This window comes from Tenrec ecaudatus, chromosome 13 (assembly GCF_050624435.1).
Source record: "Tenrec ecaudatus isolate mTenEca1 chromosome 13, mTenEca1.hap1, whole genome shotgun sequence".
In the NCBI taxonomy this organism is placed as follows: domain Eukaryota; kingdom Metazoa; phylum Chordata; class Mammalia; order Afrosoricida; family Tenrecidae; genus Tenrec; species Tenrec ecaudatus.
The window spans coordinates 70,177,929-70,203,334 of NC_134542.1; the positions used below are offsets into that span (position 1 = coordinate 70,177,929).

General features: G+C 47.0%; 1 protein-coding gene across 1 annotated transcript in view; it reads right to left on the reverse strand.

The window, feature by feature from the left end:
* Positions 1–21,131, reverse strand: part of CERS6 (ceramide synthase 6) — a 351,849-nt gene extending 330,718 nt beyond the window's left edge. Inside the window, exon 1 of the mRNA XM_075529473.1 lies at positions 20,817–21,131. Coding sequence (XP_075385588.1) covers positions 20,817–20,986 — 170 coding nt within the window. The 5' untranslated portion in view covers positions 20,987–21,131. The remainder of the gene's footprint in view (positions 1–20,816) is intronic.
* Positions 21,132–25,406: the final 4,275 nt, after the last annotated feature.

Here is a 25,406-nt window from a genome sequence, read left to right on the forward strand (position 1 = left end):
TACCTTACAAACCCAGCTAAATCAGAGCGTGTACACTGGTAAAGATAAGAGCTCTGACACATGGAATCCAGGACAGATAAACCCCTCCAAAACAGTAATTGGATTATGGATATTATGAGGTTAGGTGAGGAAAGGGGGACGCAATCACAATGATTGACACATAACCCCACCCCAAGGGGAACAAGCAACAGAAACGTGGGTGAAGGGAGACAGCGGATGGTGTAAGATAGAAAATAATAATAATGTATAATTTATCAAGGGTTCATGAGAGTAGAGGAGGGAAAGAAAAGAGAAGAAACAATACTAAGGGCTCAAGTAGAAAGAAAGTGTTTTGAGAATGATGATGGCAACATATGTACAAATGTGCTTGATACAATTGATATATGGATTGTTATAAGAGCTTTGAGTCCCAATAGAGATTTATTAATATGTGTGTCACTTTATTAATACATATTAATATGTATTAATAAAGCAATTTATTACTATATGTGATAGCTTTGGGGAAATAAGAAAATGATGGAGGGAAAAGCAAAATTATATTTATGCAACATATGCACAAATGTGATTGATACAAGTGATGTAGTGATTGTTATAAGAGCTGTAAGTACCCCCAACAAAATGATTTTTAAAAAGATTATAGACACATATTATTGAGTTATTGTTAAAATTATTTCAGAGATGAAGGAAGAGGTTTTATCATCTTTCATGTTAGAAATAAAATGCTTAGAATAATACTTGTAACACTAGTAATTATTTCAGACACTGAAAAGGTTACCATAGTTAAAAATGTACAAATTAATTTATGTTCTCAAACTTACTTCCATCAAGTCAATTCTGACTCATAGCAATCCCATAGAACAGTATAGAACTGCCCCTGAGGGTTCCTGAGACTATATATTTTAAGGGAATAGAAAGCCTTGTGTTTTCTCTCAGAGTGCCTGTAGGTTTCGAACTGCTGACCTTGTATTAGGAGCCCAATTCTGGACCCACTACACTACCAGAGCTACTAGAATTACTAAATGATCACTGCCGACACTAACACATCCAAAGAGTCCCCGACTCTATTCTACACTGTATTATCCTCCCCACCCCACCCCCCAAAAAAGTGGAGATACAAAACTCAGAATTCCCATTTAAATCAAATGTGAAAACCTCACATTTTCCACCATGCTTAATTTGGAAGAATGTTGTTATACCACATCCCTCATGGTGATATTTTAAAGGTTTTAGAATATTGGGACCTAGACCTCAGTCCTGTAGCGTTACAGCTATTTGAACACTGTAAGACTTATGAAGCGGTAATCCTGGCACCAACAAGAACACGCAAAAAAAAAATAATAAATCCACTGCCATGAAGTCAGTTCCGAGTCATAAGACAACTAATGGGCCTCATCATCCCGTACTGCTGCTCCCTGGGGTTTCGAGACCAAGTACTTAGGGCGCAGATTTACTCATCTGTCTCCTATGTAGCACTGGGTGGGTTTGAGCCACCCCCACCCCCACCCCTTGCAATTAGCAATCTAACACTTGGCCCCGTGTGCGGCCACAGTTCTTTATTGAAGATTTCATCAATGAAACATTTATTCCTAAAGGAAACCAGCTAGCTATCTATTAGACTACTTAGAAGCGAGGATGGTGAGACTTCATCTCCCCTGCTTTGGACAGGTGTTCAGCAAGAACCAGTCCCTGGAGAAGGATACCATCCTTGGTAACACGAGGGTCAGCCAAAAAAGAGGACAACGCTGTGGCAGGAAAGGGGGCTCCAACTCAGCGGCAGCGGTGAGAATGGTGCGGGATTGGGTAGCTTTGCGTTCGGTTGGACACGGAGGGTTTCGCAGTCAGAAGCGAGTCAACAACACCTAACAACATTATGCGCAGAGTCTAAATCACTAGGACACTTTAAACAGGTTAATTTGGGAGTACTGTCTTTGCCAAAATGAGCAGAGAGCAATCCAGCAGAGTCTGGATTTCACATGAAATGTGGATCGGTGCCAGCAAAACCTATGCATGAAAGTCACAAACTATGTTTTAAATGAAAATGAAGAATAATTACCCACAAAAACATATGGAGGTTTCAATCAAAAATTTCAAAGAAAGTACAGACTACACGACGATTCCTTCATAAAATAAGCCAAAGAAGCAAACCTGGGGTTCAGAAAAACAACCATAAAACTGTAAAAAATGTGCACAGAGAGAACATGAAAACAGAAAGGAAAGATTCAAAGTATAGATATTAGAGCAACATGAAGAGCAATAGACAACAGCAGGTACTTAACTGAAAAAGTCAAACACATGGTACAGGCAGAGTTGAGTACAAGTAAAAACCACAGGCAAAAACGTGTATTAAAAATGATTATGTACAGCAGGAACGAATGTCAAAGGCAGACAAAATAAAACGGACATATGTAAACCCAACCAATATTTTAAAAATAAATAGAACACATATAGACTTCATGTTCAAACTACATGACTTTTCCAAATCGACCCAACAGGGCTTGGGAGGTTCAAGCCCCTGAAACTCCAATCCTTCTCCGCTAGCTCTTCACTATTCAAGGCACAGGGCAAGGAAGCATTTCAAGAAATGCACCCTCTGCTTCAGATGCTACATCTGTGAAAAACGGAAAGATGTGAAGGCACCCGTTTTGGTCTCTGCCAACACCCATCCTGACCGAACCTTCTCTCCGGTTCGAGAAGATGGAAAGACAGAACTTCTGCCCACAGTCACTTCGCTCGCTTACATGCTCACACTGCCACATCCTCTTTCCACTCCTCCAGAAAGAATCCCTTTGATTGGCTTATGAAGCCAATTCGCATAGAAACACACACACACACACAGGCTTGTGCACACGCTTCGTACAGAGAGAAGAAAGGGCTTTGAGGAGGGGTGGCAACTGCCGGAGCCCGAGTTGTTCTCCATAAGGAACTTCTGACCAGAAGGACAGTGATGCGTTCTTGGGTGCAGAATAGGGGTTAAAAGTGGCCTTTCATCATCACGCTACCAATAACTTTTCCTTTGTTTGTAAAAATGGGTGAAAGCTAATAGGAAGGAAGTTTCAGGTTGCTAGTAATGTTCAATTACCTTTCCTTAGTGGCCACATGAGTGCCACTTTGTAGTGGTATGTAGTACACAGCTCAAGCATACAGTAACAGGTGTACGGAATTATCACAGGGGACACTGGTGATAATTTAATGATCTGTATACTTGGCTGTACTTATGTGTGTGTGTTTCTGTATGTATAGCACACACAGAAGAAACAATTACTTTAGAAATTTAGAGGCATCCTGGTAGTCACCCATTGAGCTGCTAAATACAAAGTCAGAAGTTCGAAACCACCAGCTGCTTCGCAGGAGAAAGCGAACGCTTTTTACTTCAGTAAAGATTCACAGTCTTTGTATGGCAACAAATGTACATATGTTTTTGACACAATGGATGTATGTATGGATTGTGATAAAATTGTATAAGCCCCAATAAAATTATTTTTTTAAAACCACACACACAAACAAAATTTTTTAAATAAATAAAATAGTCTACCCAATTAAAAAAAAAAAGGTTCACAGTCTTGATGAAATCCATAAGGGTAGTTCTACTGTCTCATTGGGTCGCTGTAAGTCAGAATTCACTTGATGGCAGTGATCTTAGATTTTAGTTTGGAAAGCTAAGGCACCTTTCTAAAACACCATAAATATCTGACATTCGCCAAACGATGTTTGGTAAGCAAGTGATTGCCGGAGTTTGCAGCTGACACCACCACCACCCCTCGGGGTCTAAGAATAACTCAACCAGGTTTCTACCAAGATGGAATTTTAAGCTAAAATCATAAAGAGTCATTCTGTCTTTCTACTCTCACTCTTGCTCCCCACCCCCGCGAATCTAAACAATGGACTTTAGGCCAAAATATTTTTACCTTCTTTACCTTCACCTGCAAAGATAACTAGAATCTGCCAGCTTCCACAATGTATGATCGTACACTATCATCTGCTTTGGCAATTCCATCCAGTACAGTTCCTGACAGGGCAGTTAACAGTGTCTAGTTAGTAGTTAAGGGTGTCCAGTGCAGAAAAGCTTTAGACCATTTGAAAGGACCAAAATTCCTCACAATTGACCATTGAACATGGATCGGACATTGGGCACAAAATGGGAGACTGATGGAGAAAGCCAATTCTGATTCAGCATTCAGTCCCACATTTCTGTCTCACCTTCGTCTTTGGAGAGGTGAAAAAACTGCTTTCCAAATAATAAACTATTGTTTTCAAATTCTGGGCCTCGATAACCCAATTTTATTTCCTTTTCACTTCTCAAAGGGGGAAAATCTCAAAACCCATTGAAGTTATTCATGAAACAGCAAGGGAAACCTGATTGGCTCGATAGTTTCAAAATTTCAAAAAATAAAAAAGTTAACAAGAAGCTAAACACGAAAGCCCGTAGTCTATGCTAAGTGTATCAGGGCCCATGGGGACCACAAGTGGTTTCCGCGCCTGACAGCTAACCAAAAAGCTGAAGGTTCTAGTCCACCCAGCAACGCCTCTGAAGAGAAACCAAGATATCCAGCCCCTGGAAAAGCCTGGGGGAAAATGGATCTATTTCAATCCACCTGGGGCTGAGTCAAAGCACACAGTCACCTGGTATATGTTTACGAAGTGGGGAATGTGAGCGACAACAGGAAGATGCTAGCCAGGTCTCAGGAACAGGAGGTACGAGATCAACCAAACCAGAAACTCTGTTGACTTGGGTGTCTATGAGAGCATTCGATACCTACAGCACACCTTTAAATGTAATGGTAGAAATGGATCTGAGAACAATGGGAAGGTAAAGGAAAGAGACGGGAGCGCCAGACAAACAGGATTCACAGTTCACGGGGGTGAATGGCTGGGATCTTATCTTGGTTACTAGCTGCGCTGGGCCCAGTCTTCCACTTCTAGATAATGTGCTAATGTACACAGGTTTGGGGGGGGGGGGGAGGAGTGGGGCACAGGTGTCCACACTGGGATGCCTACTAAACAGGCCTTCAAGCCGGTTCATTCTGGTTCAACCCCTAGAATTTGAATCCGAATTTGAATTTCCACACCAGATATACTAATGCATCCTAACAAGATGGGGCCTTGTTAAAATGCAGATTCTGATTCAGTATATCTGGGGTGGAGACGCAAATTCTCCCCAGGAGGTTGCATCAGTGAGCCAGCTGGAAGTCCTGCTGCTCACAGGTAAAGTGCCTCAAGCCTCTCACCTTGAGCTGTACCATACAGTTGCCAGGATGGTTAGCCCAGGACCCTAGTTGTGCCGTAGACAGCCCAGGTAAACTGCACGCTTTGCAAATGCATGAAAGGAAACACATACACAGAATACCACTTGGCTGCCTGCTCCCTCCTTGGAAGTCACTGCTGGTTAACAACCACCACCTGCACATCTATTTCTGGCCTCACCCCAGTGCCTTGACAATTCTGCAAGCAGCCGTTTCAGTGCGGGAGCTTAACAAAGGAGGCTGCACACGCTGGCCTGAGAGTGGGAGGGAAACAGAATAGTGTATGGTCTCTGGACCTCGGGGGGGGGGGGGGGGGGGGCAAACATGCGAAGGAGCTATTCCCACAACAGGAAATGACCCTCCATTGAGTTCTGCCCCTGAGAACTCCAACCCACGCTTTCTGGGAGCCCTTCCATTCCCTGGAGAAAAAAAAAAGGGCCATACAATTGGAGTCCATTGACAAGAAGTCCTTTCCACAACTACGCTTGTTTATACTTCCTTAGGAAAAGACAAAATAGCTAGTCGTCGTTGTTGTTGTGAAAGGGGAAAAAAGCTTCTTGTGGGAATCTACTATAACCTGGCTCTGGCTTCAAACCAAGTCAACAGCCATCACTAGGGTTTCTGAAGTGATGAATCTTTATGGGAGAAGACATTCTCAATGGGGTTTGTTTTTTTAACTCTAGGAGTAGCTGATGCATTTGAACTTGCAGTTGGCACCCAACAGCACCTCCAGGGCTTCTGGGTCCCAACTCAGCCCAGTTTTAGCATGTGGGCAACAGATTGTTCCAGTGGGCCTGCACCAGAGGGGTTGCCAGGAACGCAGGACTTCTAACAGTAAGGCTTGTAATCCTCTCAGGCAAACTTGGACAAGTCGGACTCCCTTCAATGAATGGCCCTCATGGCGGCCATAGGAACCAGACCGCCAGGACGGGCCTGTGGGAAATGAACACAGGTCACTCCCCCAGATTCTCCCCCAGCAGCTGCGCTGCCTTAATGTGAGCACACGGTTGATTCTATCTCCCTGGAGAGGCAGCCGCTCCTTGGTTATCCTCTCCCGCAAGGCACCCACCCCCCTCTCTGCCTTCCCCCTAGGCAGGTCTTAGGTTTCCTCACCTGTGAGCACAGAGACTTCACTGCGATTCCACCCACCTGTGGTAACTACTGAATGTGCATGTCTTATAGCTACCTACAAAGAGCCCAAAACAATAAAGACGCTCTCTCCAGCAGGTCTTCTCTCCTCCAGTCCCCGTCCCTTCCCTGGTCCCCCGCCCCCTCTCCCTTGTGCTCCTTCCCCACTCCATCGCCCTCGTGTTCCTCTCTGGTCCCCAGATGTCCACGCGGACATCAGCGGGGTGGAGGTGAGTATGCTACCATAAAAGGTGCCTGACTCCTTCGTTTTACTCGCTCCGGTCTCTTTTGTTCTTTAGGACTTTACGGTCATCTTCATATATCATCGCTGTACTGTAACTGTGCCTGCCGGGCCTGGGATGATTTGTTAGGGGCTGGCTTCCCTGACCCAGGCCCAAGTGCTGGTGGCACAGAGTAAGCCACGTCACCACTAAGGACTTCAGTGGAGTAGTCTTGCCTCGACGGCTGTAGCTCCAAGTGTAGCGCTGAGGCTAGCTGAGCCCTGAAATGACACCTGCAGGGACACAATATGAGGAGCAAGGGCAGAGCATTTCATCACTGATAGGAGAGCTGATACAAAGCAGATCAACGTTTGCTGGATGGTACAGTGTTCCAAAGCCTTTGCAGATAAGGAATCTCCTATTACAGGCGCCCAGGGCAGACCACCGCTCCATCCCCACCACCCCCCTCACACACACACACACACACACTCACACTTAAGGGCCACCACTTTTGTCTGGCACATAATAGACGCATATGTTTTTGACTGAATGAGCTTTCAATTACCTTTCTAAGTAGAATCCCTTTGATTCTATTAACCTATGGCCCAAGCAAAGAAAGAGGCAGTGTGGCCAATTTCTTGTTCTACAACACTGTGGTTTCATCTTTGCCTTACTTGCTCAGTTAAACGCCAACCTATAATGAATGTCATATTTGATCAACCTAAGATATCATCTTTAAAAACCAAACATCCGTTCCCAAAGAGCAGACTCTGACTCCAGGTGAATTAACTCATGCAGCACAAGGGGAATTGCTCCATTGAGGTGGAGGTGGAGGTGGAGGTGGAGGTGGAGGTGGAGGTGCAGGTGGAGGTGGAGGTGCAGGTGCAGGTGGAGGTGCAGGTGGAGGTGGAGGTGGAGGTGGAGGTGGTGGAGGTGGGGGTGGGGGTGTGGGTGGAGGTGGAGGTGCGGGTGGGAGTGGGGGTGGTGGAGGTGGAGGTGGAGGGGGTGGGGGTGGGGGTGGAGGTGGAGGTGGTGGAGGTGCTGGGGGTGGGGGTGGGGGTGGGGGTGGCGGTGGCGGTGGCGGTGGCGGTGGCGGTGGCGGTGGCGGAGGCGGAGGTGGTGGTGGGGGTGGGGGTGGAGGTGGTGGTGTAGGTGGAGGTGGAGGTGGTGGAGGTAGAGGTGGAGGTGGAGGAGGTGGAGATGGTGGTGGTGGTGGACGTGGACGTGGATGTGGAGGTGGACATGGAGGTGGGGGTGGGGTGGTTTGGGGTGTAATATTTATGGAAATAGGTCATCAGGGCTTGCTTCCACAGAACTCTTGGGTGGATTTGGCTCATCGATCTTCAGGCTCATAGTCAAGCACAAACTCTCTTTACCACCTAGGGACATCAGTAGGTGTTCTCCAACAATGCTTTAAAAGAAATCAGCAGGTTTTTAAAAGCATTTGCCTGGCAAACGAGTTGCAGATGATACTGAACAGCACAGTGCCTGGAGAAACACAGCCAGTTGCCAGCAGGTACAAGTCCCTTCAAAAGAAATGTGGTGGCCTCTAACTGTAGCGGCCTGAGGTGACCTGCCAAGATGGTTCGCTACTCACTCGACCCAGAAAACCCTACAAAATCCTGCAAATCAAGAGGGTCGAACCTCCAGGTCCACTTCAAGAACACCCGTGAAACTGCCCAGGCCATCAAAGGCATGCACATCCGGAAAGCCACCAAATACTTGAAAGACGTCACTCTGCAGAAGCAATGTGTGCCTTTCCGACGGTACAATGGTGGTGTTGGCAGGTGTGCCCAGGCCAAGCAATGGGGTTGGACACAGGGTCGGTGGCCCAAAAAGAGTGCTGAATTTGTGCTTCACATGCTTAAAAATGCAGAAAGTCATGCCGAACTTAAGGGTTTAGATGTGGATTCTCAGGTCATTGAGCACATCCAGGTGAACACAGCCCCCAAGATGCGCCACCGGTCGGATCAACCCATCCATGAGCTCCCCCTGCCTCACTGAGATGACCCTGACTGAGAAGGAACAGATCGTTCCCAAACCAGAAGAGGAGGTTGCACAGAAGAAAAAGATTTCCCAGAAGAAACTGAAGAAGCAAAAACTCATGGCTCGGGAATAAATTAAGTTTAAAATAATAAAAGTTAAAGCGCTAAAAAAAAAAAAAAAGAAAGAAATGTGGTGGTGCACATGAACACCCCCAGCCTCCCTGGCGCTTTATTGCACTGCAAGCATCGGACTGTGGATTTCAAGGTCAGGGATTCAAACCCGCCCGCCACTCTGCAAAAGAAAGACTGCGGAGCTATTGGTTCCTGGGGAGATTTACAGTCTGAAACCATAGAAAGGATCACTATGAATTGGAATCCACTTCACGGCACAAGGGGCAGTTACATAAATGTATTATTCTTAGCAAATATGAACTGTATTTTCATATCTATGATCCTAATGATGCTATGCTGAATTGCTGTTGCTTTCAAATTAAGGCAAGCTACTGGGTAGTCCGTTGGAAGCCATCAACGGATGTCAGTCACAAGCCCTGCCATTCTCTGGGAGGCTGTTGCTAGAGAAAAAATGATTTCTGAGCGATCTAAGTATTAATGGACAATCTCGGCGAAGGGCACCACGTGAGTATGAGATCGATAAGGGCCTGTTCTGCACAAATCTTCCTGAACTGTTCTCCTCTGGAGGCAACTGGATGAAACAGGGTCTTTCTGAAAGGAGAGAAAAGTTACCAGGGGAGAAAGAGAGCAGAGAGTAAAACTCCAAGGACAGTCCCAGCAACCCCAACACAGAGTCAGGGAGGCAAGGATAGGAAAGGAGCCGTTCCATAACCCCCTGTCATGTGCCACACACAGCCAGGGCAGGAAAGGAAGCTAGTAAAAGTAGTCTCGTTTCTGAAAATCCGGGTTCTAGCAAACACAGAAAATAGCTGCATGTTTGCCTGGACTAAACTTTTAAGAGCAAGTAATCGATAGTCTAACTATGCAAACAGAATGCATGTCCTATAGGGTTGCTACAGATCAGGACTGGCTTGATGGCAATGGATGCATGCATTATCACGTACATCAACATGGGACCATGGAAGTGCATTAAAACAGTGCCACCAAGCATCCTAAGACGGGACCAGGCTGAGGGCCAAACCTACAGGAGGTAGGCTGAGATCAGGCCTGCCTCCACCGACAGGCTGATGCTGTAGAAACCTCCGCCCACGGGAAACCCTCCTTCGGCTCTCCAGCAACACATTATGAATACTGCTCTGGAAACAAATACATACATGCCTCTGACCTATAACATCCACATCCCTATGAACAGGTGAGACAGAAAAAAACCTTAAAAGCAGTCTCCTCCCTAAAAAGGCACAATGTTGAAGAGATAGGGGTTTTGAGACTTGTCTAAAATTCTAAATATTTGCTCTTCGACAGAAATAAATACACCCTCCAGTCCTAGGATTGAACTGCTAACCACAAAGTCAGTGGTTTGAACCCACTGGGCATTCTGCAGTAAAAGAAACTTGAAGAGGCAGCTCTACCCTACCTAAAGGGTTGTGATGAATTAGAATCAACTCAATCGCTAGGGGTTTGTATGGTTGTTCGTTTGACTGCCTCACCAAGCAGTACCTTCTCCCCTCACAGACCTTCCTGTCTGTACACACACACACACATGCACACGCACATCATTCAATCACATTCATTGTCAGCTCAAGACCCCAAAGAAAAAGTTGCCTGTGTGATTTGGACATTGAATAAGGAAGGCTTGAAGAATAATTGCCTTTGAATTGTGATACTGGAGAAGAATATTGAAAGTAACATGAACTGATAAGGTACTTAGTTTATTGTGGCAACCTGGTCAATAAACCCATGTGGGGTTAATTGAAGGGCGGAGGGATAAATGGCTCAGTGAGCCTCGCCTTTCTAGTTCTCCAGTCTCTTGCTTTCTGATGGTCAGACAAGGGTGCAGCTGCCTTAGCCAGTTCCCTGCTTCAGCTGACAAGGTTCACTTCCTGCAAGACATCCCTGAGGAGAAGCCACATGGACCTGCCCTGATACAGCCCTGGGTGCTGGAGCAGCCGTGTGGAGATCCCTGCCAGCGCTGAGATGCTTACATGTATACTTACTCGGCTTTCCTCCTGCAGTTGGCATTATTGCGTGTGTTTTGTGAGATGGAGGAGGACTTTGTGGGTTGGTATTGGACTTGTGGGCTTGGGCAGCACTGGGTTGGGATGTTTCCTTGATGCACACTTAACCTTTATATAAAGCTCTCTCTTATACATGAGTTTCTGTGAATTTGTTTCTCTAAAGTACCCAGACTAACACAACTGCTAAAAGGACAAACAGATCTATATTGGAAGAAGTAAGGCCAGAGGGCTCCTTAAAGGCAAGGATGGCAAGACTTCGGATACATTTTCAGGAGAGAAAGGACATCATGTTAAAAGGAAGGCCGTCCATGAGGTGATTCACACGGAGGCTGCGTCGATGGGCGCCGGCATAGGATCGAGGGCCCCGGCGCAGGGAAAGGCAATATTTTGTTCTGTGGCACATAGGGTCACTATGAGTTGGAGGTGTCACCTAACAGCACAGCAATAACAGAACCCAAATACTGTACTATGTATCACATACTCTTTATGCAACAAGAATCGGTTTTTATTGAGTTCCTTGAGAGCTCATTTTTACAGTTTTTACAGAGTTCCTTGGGAACCCATTTTTACAGTGAATCCTCCAATTCTACGAAGCAGATCTGGGCCCTCGCTTCACAAATGAGGACACATACTTCAGGAAATATGTTGCAACAAATGTGAAGGTGACAAAGGAAGAGTCTGGATGAAGATCTAAGTTCTCAAATCTTTTCATCCATTTTCCTTAGAATTCTAGTTAGGAATTTGCATCTGTAATGAATTTCAATAAATGTACAAAAGTGTAACACAATTTCAATGCACTATCACCCCCAAATATATCCATGCACCCCAAAATATACATCAATGCCCTGAGAAACAAAGCCCTTGGTAAACTCCTAATCTCTAAAAATCCTTAATGACTGACAGCTTCTTTCTCGATATTCTGTTCTCTCACACTATTGTGTCCAAAACTGCCACTCTGCTTAAGCCACCAAGTCACTTTGAAATGGCGATCTATGGAGACAAGCTCTACCGAGCCACTTAAACTGGCTGGCAGCTCTTGCTCTGATCCTTGCCAAGTGAGACAAGATGGTTTCTCAATCCTCTCCTCTTTGCCTTAATTTTGTGTCCCTCCTCTTCTTACTTGTGCCAATGGTATCAAGGACAGAAGGGAGAGGATGGGCGAGGGGGAGAAAGTAGAATCCCAGTCACCGCTCCAGCACATCAGCAATAGCTTTGTAACGGTACGATTTGGCGCTCATGAAGACTCTGGAAAGGCACAAACAATGATAGTCCTAACTCGTTGTTTAAAAAAACCTCTCTGGTAAAGCTTTGCATCCCTCCAGAATTACAAACTTCAGCTCTATCTCCTGATGTTGCTTGGGATGTTAACCACAGGTTGGCAGTTCAAGCCCACTGGCTGCTCTGTAGAAGAAAGATAAAGTTGTCAGCTCCTGTAAATATTTACAGACTTTTAGGGTCACTGTGAGTCAGAATGTAATAGATGGCAGTAGATTTGAGGGGATGGGTATGTGGGGGTGGGGGAGGGACTATTTTCTATTCTGGTCCCAGCCAACAACAACCAGTTCAAACAATCCACTTCCAAGCTAATGAAGTTAAAAGTGGAAACTGGATTCAGGAGTGATCCAAAAAAGTCCATTTAGGGAGCTGACACTGATTGCCAGTATAGAAGGATTCTACAGCAAAATACTAATCAGGAAGGGGGCATAGAAAGAAGTTGGAAGGAATGGAGAGGCTCATCACAAAATGGGTTGACATTCATGAATCATTTCAAGAGATGGCATATACTCACAAAAGAATGAGACTGGAGGTAGAAACCCAAAGTGCACTGAAGGCACTGGGGAAAAGCAGGGCTCCAAGAATGGGTGGAAAACCGACCGCGACGTTTCCACAAACTGATGCAGCAGCACTGACGCTCGCTCACTCGGGCGGAGGAGCGTGGAAGCCAGCCGCCGGCCAGTCGCATGGAAGAGACCCATATTTGTGCCAATTTCAAAGAAGGGTGACCCACATAAATGCAAGGATGATCAAGATATCATTAATATCACACCCAAGTACAATTTTGCTCTGGAATTTCCGACTCCGGAGTTGTTGGTTAACAGGGCTTCATCACATGCACAGAAAAGCAAAAGAAGTTCGTTTTCAACAAGAAAGCAAGTTAAGGCAGATCTATAAAGTGAACCAAAATTTTGCTGAAAGTAATGTGAAAGGGGTTGCCGTAGTACAATCAATAGGGAACTTCCAAAAATTCAAGCTGAATTCAGAAGAGGATGTGGAATGATGACTCATTAAGGATGCCACGCGGGCGGAGTAAAGGCAAAGAATGCCAGGAAGGTGTTTGCCTGTGTCCCACCGGCCACGCAAAGGCAGTCAACCGCGCGCGCGCGCCGCGGCACTCTGTTCTCCACCATGCTCCTTTCCAGAACGCTTCCCTGTGTTCACGCCAGGCCTGTACATTAACTAGGAGGCAGCCATTCAAACACAAGGGGACAGTCAATGGTTTAAACTCAGGGGCGATGTGCATCAGGATGGCATCGTTTCTCCACGCTTATTAAACCTGCATGCGGAGCAATCCAGGAAGCCGCTCTGAAAGAAGAACGTGGCGTCAGGGCTGTAGGCAGAAGACCCAGGACCCTGTGACATACAGATAACACAACCTTACTTACTTAACATGAAGAGGACTCGACGCGCTCGTTGATGAAGATCAAAGACTACAGCCCGCCGTATGCACTGGAAAACAAAAACCACTACAAGGGGGCCCGGAGACACGACCACGAGAAACGGAGCACAGACTGAAGCTGAACTGTGATCGGATCCACAACCAGCAGTCATGGGGCAGCAGGCAAGAAATCAAGAGGCCGATTGCCCTGGACCAATCTGCAGCTGCAAAAAAATCTCTCTGTTTTTAGACATATATCATATCAATAGTTATTTCTTTTTTGGATTATTTTTAATTAATAAATCATTGTATTGGGGGCTCTTACAGCAACCCACGCATCAGTTGTATCCAAAAGGATCTCTTTAAGGAGTTAAAGAGCAAAGATGTCCCTGTGAGGATTCCAGTGGCCCTCGCCCAAGCCATGCTGTTTTCAAACGCCTCACATGCATGTGAAAACTGCACGGGGTGACAAAGCACTGGTGCAACCGGACCGTGGCGTTTGTTTACAACACTGACGGCTCCGTGGGCAGCCCGAGAGGGAACAGATCGGTCGTGGAAGAAGCATGGTCGTTGGATTTTGCCTCCCATACTTTGGCCATGTTGTCAGGAGAGACCGGTTCCTGGCAGAGCGCAGCGAAGAGAAGAACTCTCTCAAAGAAGCGCATTCACGCAGTGGCTGCTGCAGACAATCGGGAGGGTGGCGGGGAATCGGCCAGTACTTCATTCTGGCCTGCATGGGGTCTCTATGCGGCACACCTGACTCCACAGCACCTAACAACGGTGAGGAAGAGAACCCTCTCCCTAAGTGCACGCACTGAGTGGGGCGCAGAACAACGTTTTAAGTGCTTGCATTCTATGACGTAGGAACAATGAATCATGGGAAGCAGTGCTCTGCACAATGATGAAGCCCTCGTATGAACTACTGCTCAATAGTAGACACCTGCCAATGTTTGTCATTTGGTGTCTTGAAAGCGTCTCCAAGTGTCCCATTCAAGTGTTTGCGGCAATTGCTTACCGCATGGGCACAAAACAAAACGCAAGAGGAGCAGCAGGGGACACATGTGATCCTCTCCCTCAGTAAAACGCTTCCAAAGGAGATCTGTTGCCTTGGCCATTTCTGTTAGTCCGAAGTTATCCTGGTTTACTTTAAGTGGATTTTGCACTCACTAGGATGGCTTGACTTTAATCTGGGGGTGCGCTGAAACGATGAAATGTGCAGTCCTAAATGCACGTGGCTCTCCCTTTCTACACATGCAAAGTGGCTATTTTTAAATTGCCACATTGACAAACGGACTTGAGAGTTGTTTGGCTCAAGTGCCTTTCAAAAATGCTCCGAGATACTTGCCTGGCTCTCACCTCCCATTCACCAACGAGGTGATTCTGGAAAGGACGGCAGTTCTCCCAGGTCCCAAAGGGATTACATGCTTACACACACACAAATCATGTTCAATGGAACTGAGATCAAGAGGACAGGAATGTTTATTCCTAAGTAGAAAAAATGTTAAGTCTAGAACAGTAAACCAGTTATTTTGAGTAAGTTATTTTTAACAATAAGTTCAGAGAGATATTATTAAGGAGTTGAGGCCCTACTCCTGAGTTTTCCTTCATAAAAATCATTCATCCTGTAGTGTGGTGGTTACTTATATATTTCTCGGGAAGTTAATATGATCCTATTATTTATAACTGGATGGATATATATTTGCATATATATACTTGTGTATGCATATCTCCAAAACGCCCTGACATCAAATCTAGCCTTACTCATAGCAACCCTATAGGACAGGGTAGAACTGCCCCTTTGGGGTTCAAAGACTTTAACTCTGTACAGAAGTAGTTAGTTTCATCTTTCTCCAGCAAATATATTTTGTGGATAGATGTGAGCTTCCATATAAAGGCATAAGTCCTAATCAAAGAACAAGTAATCCTCACAATGTGACTCCACTCAGTATTTACTCTCATGAGAGAATCACTGAAAAGTTGGGTGCCACACTAAAGCATAGCGAAGAAATCAGATGGTACCAGGCTGTCCCAAAGATGTCAGGTTCTTTCAAGACTTGTCTGAAAACAAATGGCCTTCTAAACAAACCAAAACCAAACTCACTGCCACTGAATAATTCCAACTCAAAGTGACCCTGTCAGATAACGTAGAACTGCTCCCGTTTCTGAGGCTGCAAGTCTTTGTGAGAGGAGAAAATGCCATCTTTCTCCGCAGAGCGGCCGGTGGTTTGGGACTGCTAACTTTGCACTTCGCAGCCTAATGCGTGACCACTACGCCACCAGAGCTCCTTCCCTGCCCTCTAAAGCGTGACCACTACGCCACCAGGGCTCCTTCCCGGCCCTCTAAAGGAGCTATCAGCCGATCTTTGTAGAAGAACGCATACTAAACTACGTGTGATCAAAGGATTTTTTTAAATAAAACCCACAATCAGAGGAGGGGATGTATGAAAGCTTACATTTGTAAGCACTTGGTTTGCAGAAGACTACAGAAGCACCGGGAGCTTTGGCTCGATGTTGAGTCTTGACCATCAATTCAGCCCCATTGAGTTCATTCTGGCCATTAACACGCCGTGTAGAAATGTGTGCTCTTGGAATGAATGTGTTTGACAGCAGGCTATGATTCTCCTAGCCAGTCCAAGGATGGTGCTGGTGGCACTGTGGGTTAGGTGTTGGGCTGCTAACTGAAAGGATGGTGGTTCAAACCCACCAGTTTCTCAGCAGGAGAAAGGTAGAGCTGCTCCCAGAAAGCTTTACGGTTTTGTCATATTTTACGCTTTTCCGTTGTCCATCCCCCAAGGAGGAGGCTACATGTAGATCAATTCCCCCTTCCTATCCCACCCTCCCGGTATGACAAAATAATAATTTATAAATTATCAAGGGTTCATGATGGAGGGAGGAGCAGGGAAGGAGGGGGGGAAATGAGGAGCTGATGCCAAGGGCTTAGTGGAGAGCAAGTGTTTTAAGAGTGATGTACAAATGTGCTTTACACAATTGATGTATGTCTGGATTGTGGTAAGAGTTGTATGAGCCCCCAATAAATGATTTCTTTTAAAAGAAACCTCAAAATAAAAAAATAATTTTAAAGACTTATAGTTTCAGAAACCTTGTAGAGGGTAACTGTGAGTCTGAATTGACTTCATGGCAGTGAGTTGGGTTTGGGTGTGGTAGCCAGCCCAGAAAGGGGCTATAACCCTCATGAACTTGTCCAGGCAGACCTTTCTTTACAGGAGAATGGTATGCTGGTGCCACATGTCACACGCTGACAACGGTGGTTGGCAATATTCTGTATTATATTTTCCTAGTCTATAAATGTAAGTATCCCATGGTCCCTTTCCTGCTTCCCTAATCCCAACAGCAACAGTGGTGAGAGAGTGATGAATTGATCTGCCACCAATTATAATTTTTTGATGATCTCCTTTATTTTCAATGTCCTATAGTTAACCACGTGGTTATAAATCCTTCAGATACACCATGTGACTTCATGCTGATGATCTTTATCTAGTCTTTGTCCTGTTTAAGATTAAATAAAGGAATCTCTCTAAAATGTACTTTCAAATCATTCTAGATACCCTAGTCTTCTTCCCAGCATTTTCTCTTGCACTTACACGACATACTAAGTCAGGATGTCACCTATCTGGCCCTCTTCAAGGCATCCAGTCCACTATGCCGAATCCAGGTGCTTCATCTTGGTGAGACTGACTTACATGTGGAGGGCAGGGGAGTAAGAGAGGATGAGGCACAAAGAAATCACCTGAACAGACAAAGAGAGCAAGACCATCCTGTATTAAAAAAAAGCCCAACTATCCCACCAAAAAAAGATAAAATATCCTCTCCTCACTCCAATAGAAAAATATGCATGGCTTTTCAGAAAAAGAAATATACGTGAGTAATAATGTTAGGAATGAGTTCATCACGAGCAACGTAAAAGCATACGTCACAAGCGGCATCTTTTTCAGGGATCAAAGCTACGATTTCCTCAAATGATAATCATCTACATGTTAATAGCGAACAAATGGGCACCATCCTTTGGGACGGAAGTTTAGGCAACCTGTATCTATCCAGAGCACTAAGGTATTTCTCCTTCAGGATTGAGAAATTCCAATTCTGGGAAGCATCCCATAGGAAATCATGAGGAATTAAGAGACCTATACACATAATCTGCAAACTACCCCAATGCCCAACCACAATAAGGATGACTGGCTGAGTGAGTCGTGATATAGCCACAGTATAAGACAAGGCACAGTAGCGAGAGTGGTGATAGCGGGATCGGGGAGGGAAGGTGAGAGAGAAAGGGGGAACAGATTATAAGGATCTACATATAACCTTGTCCCTGGGTGACGGACAGTGGAGAAGTGGGTGAAGGTAGATGTCGGACAGTGTAAGATATGGCAAAATAATAATAATTTACAAATTATCAAGGGTTCATGGGGGAGAGGGGAGGGGGGACAGAGGGGGGAAAATGAGGAGATGATACCAAGGGCTCAAGTAGAAAGCAAATGGTTGAGAATGATGAGGGAAACAAATGTACAAAAGTGCTTGACGCAATGGATGGATGTGATAAGAGTTGTACCAGCCCCCAATAAAATGATTCAAAAATTTAAAATAAATTTACAGTAGCACAGCCACTGAAGCTATTTTTAAATAATCTTAATTAAATGGAAACTTTTAGATTATACCATTAAAGGGAAAAAAGGCTACATAAATATCTACACATACCCTATGTTGTTGTTGTTGAAGAGACTTGCTTTAAAAAAGAGATGACCACAGCCATGAGGAGATGAAGAAACCAGGCTCTAAACGCCTTCTTTGCCTTGTGAAGCTCTCTAAAGTCAGGGGTAGTGCTTAAATTCTTCATCTCGACATTCCACTATAAAACTGGGGGGAATCCGTACCTGCCTTCCGGGGCTTGGGAGATGATTAATTAAAGCAAACCACTTAAAATAATAAACTCATTTGAGGAGGGGAAAGAATAGCTGTTTCCATCACTTTCAAGATTAAAACAAAAACATTATTCATGTAACTATAGTCTTTCGCAAGGCTGCTGCCGTTAGCTGCAGTGGCCCCGCCTCCAGTTAGCTGCTCTCCAGTTGATCCCATCCAACAATCGGACTGGACATTTGCGATGCACAGAATCTTCACTGGCTGATTTTTGGAAGTAGATGGCCAGGCTTTTCTTCCTCCTCTGTCTTCGTCTGGAAACTGCTGAAACCTGTTCAGCACCAGAGCAGCCCGGAAAGGTCCACTGACAGATGTGTAGTGGCTGAGCTGGGGCACACGGGCTGGGAAATCAAACCTTAAAAAGAAGCCCTGCCAACCAGTCGATGCTGACTCATAGCGACTCTAAGGGCAGGGTGGAACTGCCCCTGTGGGTTTCTGAGACTGTCGTTCTTTACAGGAGTAGAAAGCCCCATCTTTCTCCAGCGGAAGCTGGTGGTTTCAAACTGCTGACCTTGCAGTTACCAGCACAACTTGTAACCACCAGGTTCTTATCATTGGTGTAAACGGCTAAGTCAAATCCTGGGGCTATGCAAAGGGGGAAAAGGGGAAATTGAACTTCTTTTCAAGTATTAGAAAAGTTTTCAATCAAAAAAGGCAGAGAACCCAGGAACAAAGCTATCTCCATTGGGTGATAAATGAATCTATTTTCCAACCTAACAACTACCTGGAATCAAAATCGAGAAAGGGAGAAGCAGGCAGTTGTCTAAGCACCATTCACTTACTCATCTGCTTTTGTTCTTCAAAACCTCACACTGCGCCCTCCACTCTTTATATGCTTTCACTCTCTAAAACGGAGTCCGGTCCAAATGTATGAGATGCCATTGAGTGTGTTATGTCTGCGGTCCTACTGTGTGTCCTCTATGTCAGTCTCGCTTCCTGCAAGCCCCCTCGTCTTTGGAGAAAGTGAACGATGAAGTGTAAATCAGTCACCATTTGTTCCAGAAGCAACTCTGAACACACTCGCACGCACTCTCGGACAACATGCTTGAGCACTGATTAAGATCAATGATATGTATCTGCGCTGGCTTACAATCATTTTAAAATAGAAAGTGTTCTGATCTGATCTCTTGCGTGTGTCCATTTCTGCATGGAAACGGCTGTTCTCCAGCCATGGCGCTGCCAGCTGTTAAAGACACCTTCCTTAAACAAAGGGTACTTTCTGTTCCCCTGAAGCTTTGATTCGTTGCCATTTCCCGCAACAGATAACACAAGAGACAAATTCTGCATTTCGAAATAGTGGACTTAGACAAACCGAACCAGCAATCAAAATAACAACAAGAAAGCTCGAGAGAAACCAAGTTGGGGGCAGGGGAAGGAAGGGAGGTGAAATGGGAAATGGAACCTAAAAACCATAGGATCTAAGAAATTCAGCCTTTACTGCTGGATTAGGAGAAGGGAGTAGACAGGTTTACAGTCGAAAGAATAAGGTTGCTGGCTATGTGTTAAGATCACCCTTCCTAGGGCCAACGTAGTGACCAAGACTGATTCAGTGAGAGTTGCCCAAGTTTGTGTCTGACACAGACATTCCCAAGCAAAAATGAGAAATTAGACCAATAATCCGATGACAACTCGTTGAATTAAACAAGAAAAAATTGCGTTCTGGTATCTCCCTCCCCTCCCGCCCCCCCCTCAAAAAAAGTTTATGATTATTCATAGGAATCCAGTATCACCATTTTGTAGGCTGGGTATCCATTTGAATACTCTCTAAGAAACCGCTGCTGTCTGATGGCCTGCTGTGCTGGACACCTATCAACTATTTTTCCCAGGTGTATGGACCCAAGACTCCGCGTCACTGCGGTGGACCAAACCGCAATCCAACTGCACGGAGTCCCGGGTGAATTCTGGAAGAAGACTCCCTAGCATCCAAGCTTGGGGAGTGTGCACGAGTCTTCCTTGCTCCGGGCCGCGCGTCCGGAATGTTACTGGCTGTGAGGTGCGGGGCTGGCAAGCTTTTGCTGGGAAGCCCTGCCGGGCGGGCCGCGCAGGGCGCAGCGTCAGCCGAGGGGCGAGCCCCCGGCAGTGCCGCGTGTCCCGGGCCCGCGGCCACCGCGCACCTTTGTTCGCGGGCCCCGGCCCCTCGCGAGGCGCGGGCCGGACCGCCGAGTGGCCGTGGCAGGCGCAGGCTCCATGGAGCCACAGCGTTTGACCGATGCAGAGGAAATCGGGGGAAGGACCCCAGAAAGCGAGCCAGCGCAGGGGTCAGCCAGCCCTTCCCGAGCACAAAGGTTGGGGGGTGTGCGCGCGAGTGAAGGTGCTACTAGCTGAGGGTGCGTTGGGGGTGTGGGGGCGTGCGCCACCGAGCGCGCGAGTGTGCGTGTACGCACGAGTGTGTGTGCGTTTCTGTGGATGTGCGTGTGTGTGTGTGTGTGTGTGTGTGTGTGTGCGCGTGTGTGTATGTGTGCGCGCGCGCGCAGGGGGAGGGGGACAGGCGCTCCAATTCTTACCTCTCGAAGATCAGCCGCACCATCAGGAGGCAGAAGGCCACCGGGAAGGCGAGGTAGAGGTCCTCTGCCTGCGGGTAGGTGGCTTCCTCCGTGTTCTTTAGGTCTGCCCAGGTGACATTGTGCGGGAGCCAGAACCTCTCGTTCCAGAACCAGGCTAAGATCCCTGCCATCTTGCTTTGTCCACTCCTGTCCTGCTGGAGGCCGGGGGATGCGCGCCGCGCTCTGCCACCGCCGCCGCCGCCGCCTCCTTCGCGACTGCCGCTCTGGAAGGCGACTTGAGAGCCTGGGTTCTCCCCCGCCCGTGGCCGCGCGGAGAAAAGGGGGCCGCCTCGCCCGTCACGTGGCAGCTGGGCCGCTCGCCCTGATTGGCCGGGCCGCGCGTCAAGCAGCGAGGCACACGCGGCCAGCTCGCCCACGCCCGGAGGGTAGGGCGCAGCCGCCGCGTCCCGGGCGCGCGGGCTCCGCTGGGGGTGGGCTGCCCGCCCCCGGCTGCACCGCGCGCTGCGCTCTGCGCTCCGAGCTGCCCGGGGCCCAGCCCTCCGAATCGCCCCGCGGGGGTCCCCCCGCCGCCGTGCACATGCTCAGAAAGCCCGCTCCTGCCCCGCCGGAGTTTGGGAGCTCTCAGCCCGCTTCCCAGCGCCCAAAGACGCTGGGGAAGCACGTAGCGGGCCCGGGCGGAGCACCGGAGCCGCCTCTGCACGGAGAAGACGGTCAGAGGAGAAGGAGGGGCCGCGAAGCGGGAAGGGAGCCGTGGGAGGGAAGGGTCGCCGTAGCGGGGTTGGTTTGGAGAGGCAGAATGGAAAGGAGGGACTGGGCAGGATGGTCTGGTAAGAGCTGTCGGCCTCTGGCCCACGCCGGCCTCCCCCAGCCCACTCCAGCTCCCCCTCCGCCCCCCACCCACCCTTCCACCCCTAACCTTCCTGCCTTGTTAATACTACCGCACCTCACCCCAACCAGATCCCCCCGAAAAAGGGCCTTGTTTTATGAGGTGCCACAGGAAACAAGAATCCCAACTGCAGTCTGCTAGTGGTCACGATGAGGTTGAGGATCCAAGCAACCACTGCAGCCTCCGGGATAACGGCCCATAGACCAGCCTCTCGGAAAACGCCGCGGGCGCACGTTGTGACTTCGCAGATCACAACAAGAGAATCTCCACTCCACTAGGGAAGAGGCTCATTGTATCTGCCTTTTGATTCTGAAACCTCTTCAGGCCTAACCCAGGACAATGCACTCTCAGGAATGGTGCAGGAACGAGGTGTGATCAGAGCCATGGTCCCTGCAGCACACGCTCCTGGGGAAATTTGCTTCATGCATCTCGCAATCATTTACATTCTGCCTGGTTCTGCCGCTAAGGTCTAGTGGGGGCTTTCTGATAGGCATAGAGACAGGCTACCATGTGCGGGCTGACACACACACACACACACACACACACACACACCACGTTTCCCCCTCCCCGTCCAGCAACCTCCCTCTTTCCATTACTTCCTTTTAACGCAAAACTCTAAATGGACTCTAATTGGGGTTTCCGATTTTCTTTGAATCTTCCTTTTGAGCAGTTGCCATCCCCCCTGCACTGAAGCTGATCAAGGTCACAAGCGTGCTCCATGGTGCTGTTTGAACACTTCTTCTGCAGTAGCTTTTAGCCCAATTGCTTAGTCCCTGACTCTTGAAAGATTTGTCTTGCCTCCCAGATACCACACTCCTGTTCTCCTCCTACCTGTCGCCACTCGACTTCTGTTGGTCCCTCCCTTTGCTAACCTCCAAGAGTTGGTGATGGCCTAGGCATCAGCCTCTTGGCATCCGCACGGTTCTACCTGCACGCTTCCTACACTCCCTGATTCCATGTAGCCCGATAGCCTGCCAAGCCACTGTGGAGGGTCAATGTCATACCCCACCCAATTCTGATTCCTAGCGACCCTCGAGGACAGAGTAGAACAGCACCCTTGGGTTTCCTGGGCTGTATATTTTTAGAAGAACAGAAAGCCTCCTCTTTCTCCTGCCAAGTGGCTGCAGGTTTTGAACGGCACAACTGACGGTTCACAGCCCAGTACAGTATCCAATAGACAGCCAGAGCTTCTTAGTGTCATACTGACAGCTCCCAAATTCATGTCTCAGGACCATACACTTTTCCCTTGACCTTTGCACTCCTAAGTCTTCTGCCAAATCAAAAGATGTCAACACACACACACACACACACACACACACACATCTAAAAATCACCTTAGGTTCCAAATACTAATCTTTCTCTCACAGAATCTATTCCTCTTCAAATAAAAAGCATGGAGTCATTTTTTCTTCTCTCTGTGATGGTTCTTTCCTAATTCATTGCAAATCTTGTCAGCCTCATCTTTACACAAGAATCTAACCATCACTCACCCTCTCTTCTGCTCTCACTTTGACCCACCAACTAAGACCTTTTGCCTGAGTTACCCCAAGAACCTCCAAATGCCCTGTTTCAAACCTTATCGCAATTTAGTCTGTGTTCACCCAGAGTGATCCGATCAAAATATCCAGTCATCCTTGTGCTCAAAGAACTGCTTCACCCAAAGTGGAAGACAAGGACACTGCGATGTTCTATAAAACAAAACTCCAAACTCACTGCCATCAAGTTGATGCCAACCCACAGGGACCCTATAGGATAGGGTAGAACTGCCCCTGTGAGTTTGCAACACTGTAACTCTTTACAAGCATAGAAAACCCCATCTTTCTCCCAGAGTGGATGGTGGTTTCGAACTGTTAGCCTTGTGAATGGATTGCAGCCAAACACGTAGCCACTATACAACCAAGCTCCAATAAGGGCCCCATGCTATCTGGCCAAATTTCTGACCTCAGATATCCTCTCCGCTCTCCCCACACTGCCATCCGCTCTGCTTCATTTATAGTGGAATACGCCGTGAATGTCTTAAACCCTTGGCAGTTACTTTTCTCTATTCCCGGAGTGTTTTCTGACCTATACTCATGCCTACACTTTCATGTCACTTTCCCTCAGCAATTGAGTTACACCTACAATTCTCACACCCTTGGCTTCCAACTCTTCCTATCTAACTTTCCTGCTCTCCTTTCTTATAAAGTATGTATCACCTTCTAAAGCAAGATGGGCACATAGTATGTCCTCAGTAAGTTATTGAATTGATGAATCAGCATTACCGAAGCTCAAAAAACAAAATCTATTCTAGGAGAGGAAAAGTACTGAATAAGTGATTGCTTTAGATGTTTATGTATTTATGTGTGTTAGTCTGGGTAGACTAGAGAAACAAATCTAGGGAGACACATGTGTATAAGAAATAACTTTATATCAAAGAGCGATTGTACATTAAGAAAACATTCCAACCCAGTACAGATGAAGAGCACAGGTCTGATAATACCCTGTATGCCAATACTAGTCCATAAATTCCTCTTTAGACTCATGCAGCCAGACAAAGACGCCGAATGCAGGAAGATCACAGGCCAGTAGAAGGAAAGTCTTTTGAATCCAGTGGAGGTGAAAGTATCTCAGTGCTGGAGTGGGTCTCCACGTGGCTCCTGCAGCTCCAAGGCTCTGGTTCTATTAGCGTAGCTTGTCAACCGGAATGATTCGCAGGGAGTGGACATGTATCTGGCCTCCAGTGAGCTATTTATCTCCCTTTGTGCCTCCCAAACAAGGTCATCAAGCTGAGACCTGATTGACAGGTTAGAAGGGGTAGAGACCCCATTCACAAGTTGACAGGAAATTATGTAACTACACACCACGTAGACTCTGATGCCAAGAATGCTGTGGCCATGAAGAAGAAACCGATCAATTCTGGTCTGAGAGAGAAGGAGGATACCTGAACTCCTCATAGGGGAGGCGTAGTTGAAGGGAGTCTTAACAAGTAGCAAGGCTAGCAGCTCAATATGTATCATGACGCTCGAGGAACATATCTTGGTCCCAGTTGCAGTCTTGTAGGCCACAAGCAAAGGTTCACTAACATCTCTTGTCATCTGTGTAGCAGAAGTGATGTCACGATGAAACTTGGCCCCCTGGACAAGCCACACCCCCTCCAGAAATGTCGCTAGACCCTCATGTCACGATATATGAGTTGATAGTACTTGCCTCCTATCTCAGGATTTCTCTACTCCCAGTGTCCCCTAATCATGTACATCAGGAAGTGTTGGTAAGTTGATTCCCTAGAGGCTGATGTTAGACCACAGGGTAAAATCCTGTTTCTTTCCTTTTCAAATACATGCAGTAGTTGCGTACAACCCGCCTTAAAACGACTTGTGACACTAAACAATCAGCTTGTTTCCAAGTTTTCCCCAATAACCGTGATAGTGAGATAGTTAAGGTTTATTGTGCCAACCTGGCTGATAAACACATGTGAGATTAATTGAAGAGGGGTGGGAGAGAAATGGCTCAGTGAGCATTGCCTTTCTAATTCTCAGGTCTCTTGCTTTGTGATGGTTGGACCAGGGTGCACTTGCCTTAGCTGGCAAGGCTCACTTCCTGCAGGACATCCCTGAGGAGAAGCCACATGAACCTACCCTGATGCAGCCCTGGGTGCTGGAGAAGCCATGTGGAGACCCCTGCCAGCGCTGAGATGCTTACACGCTCACTGATTTGGCTTTCCTCCT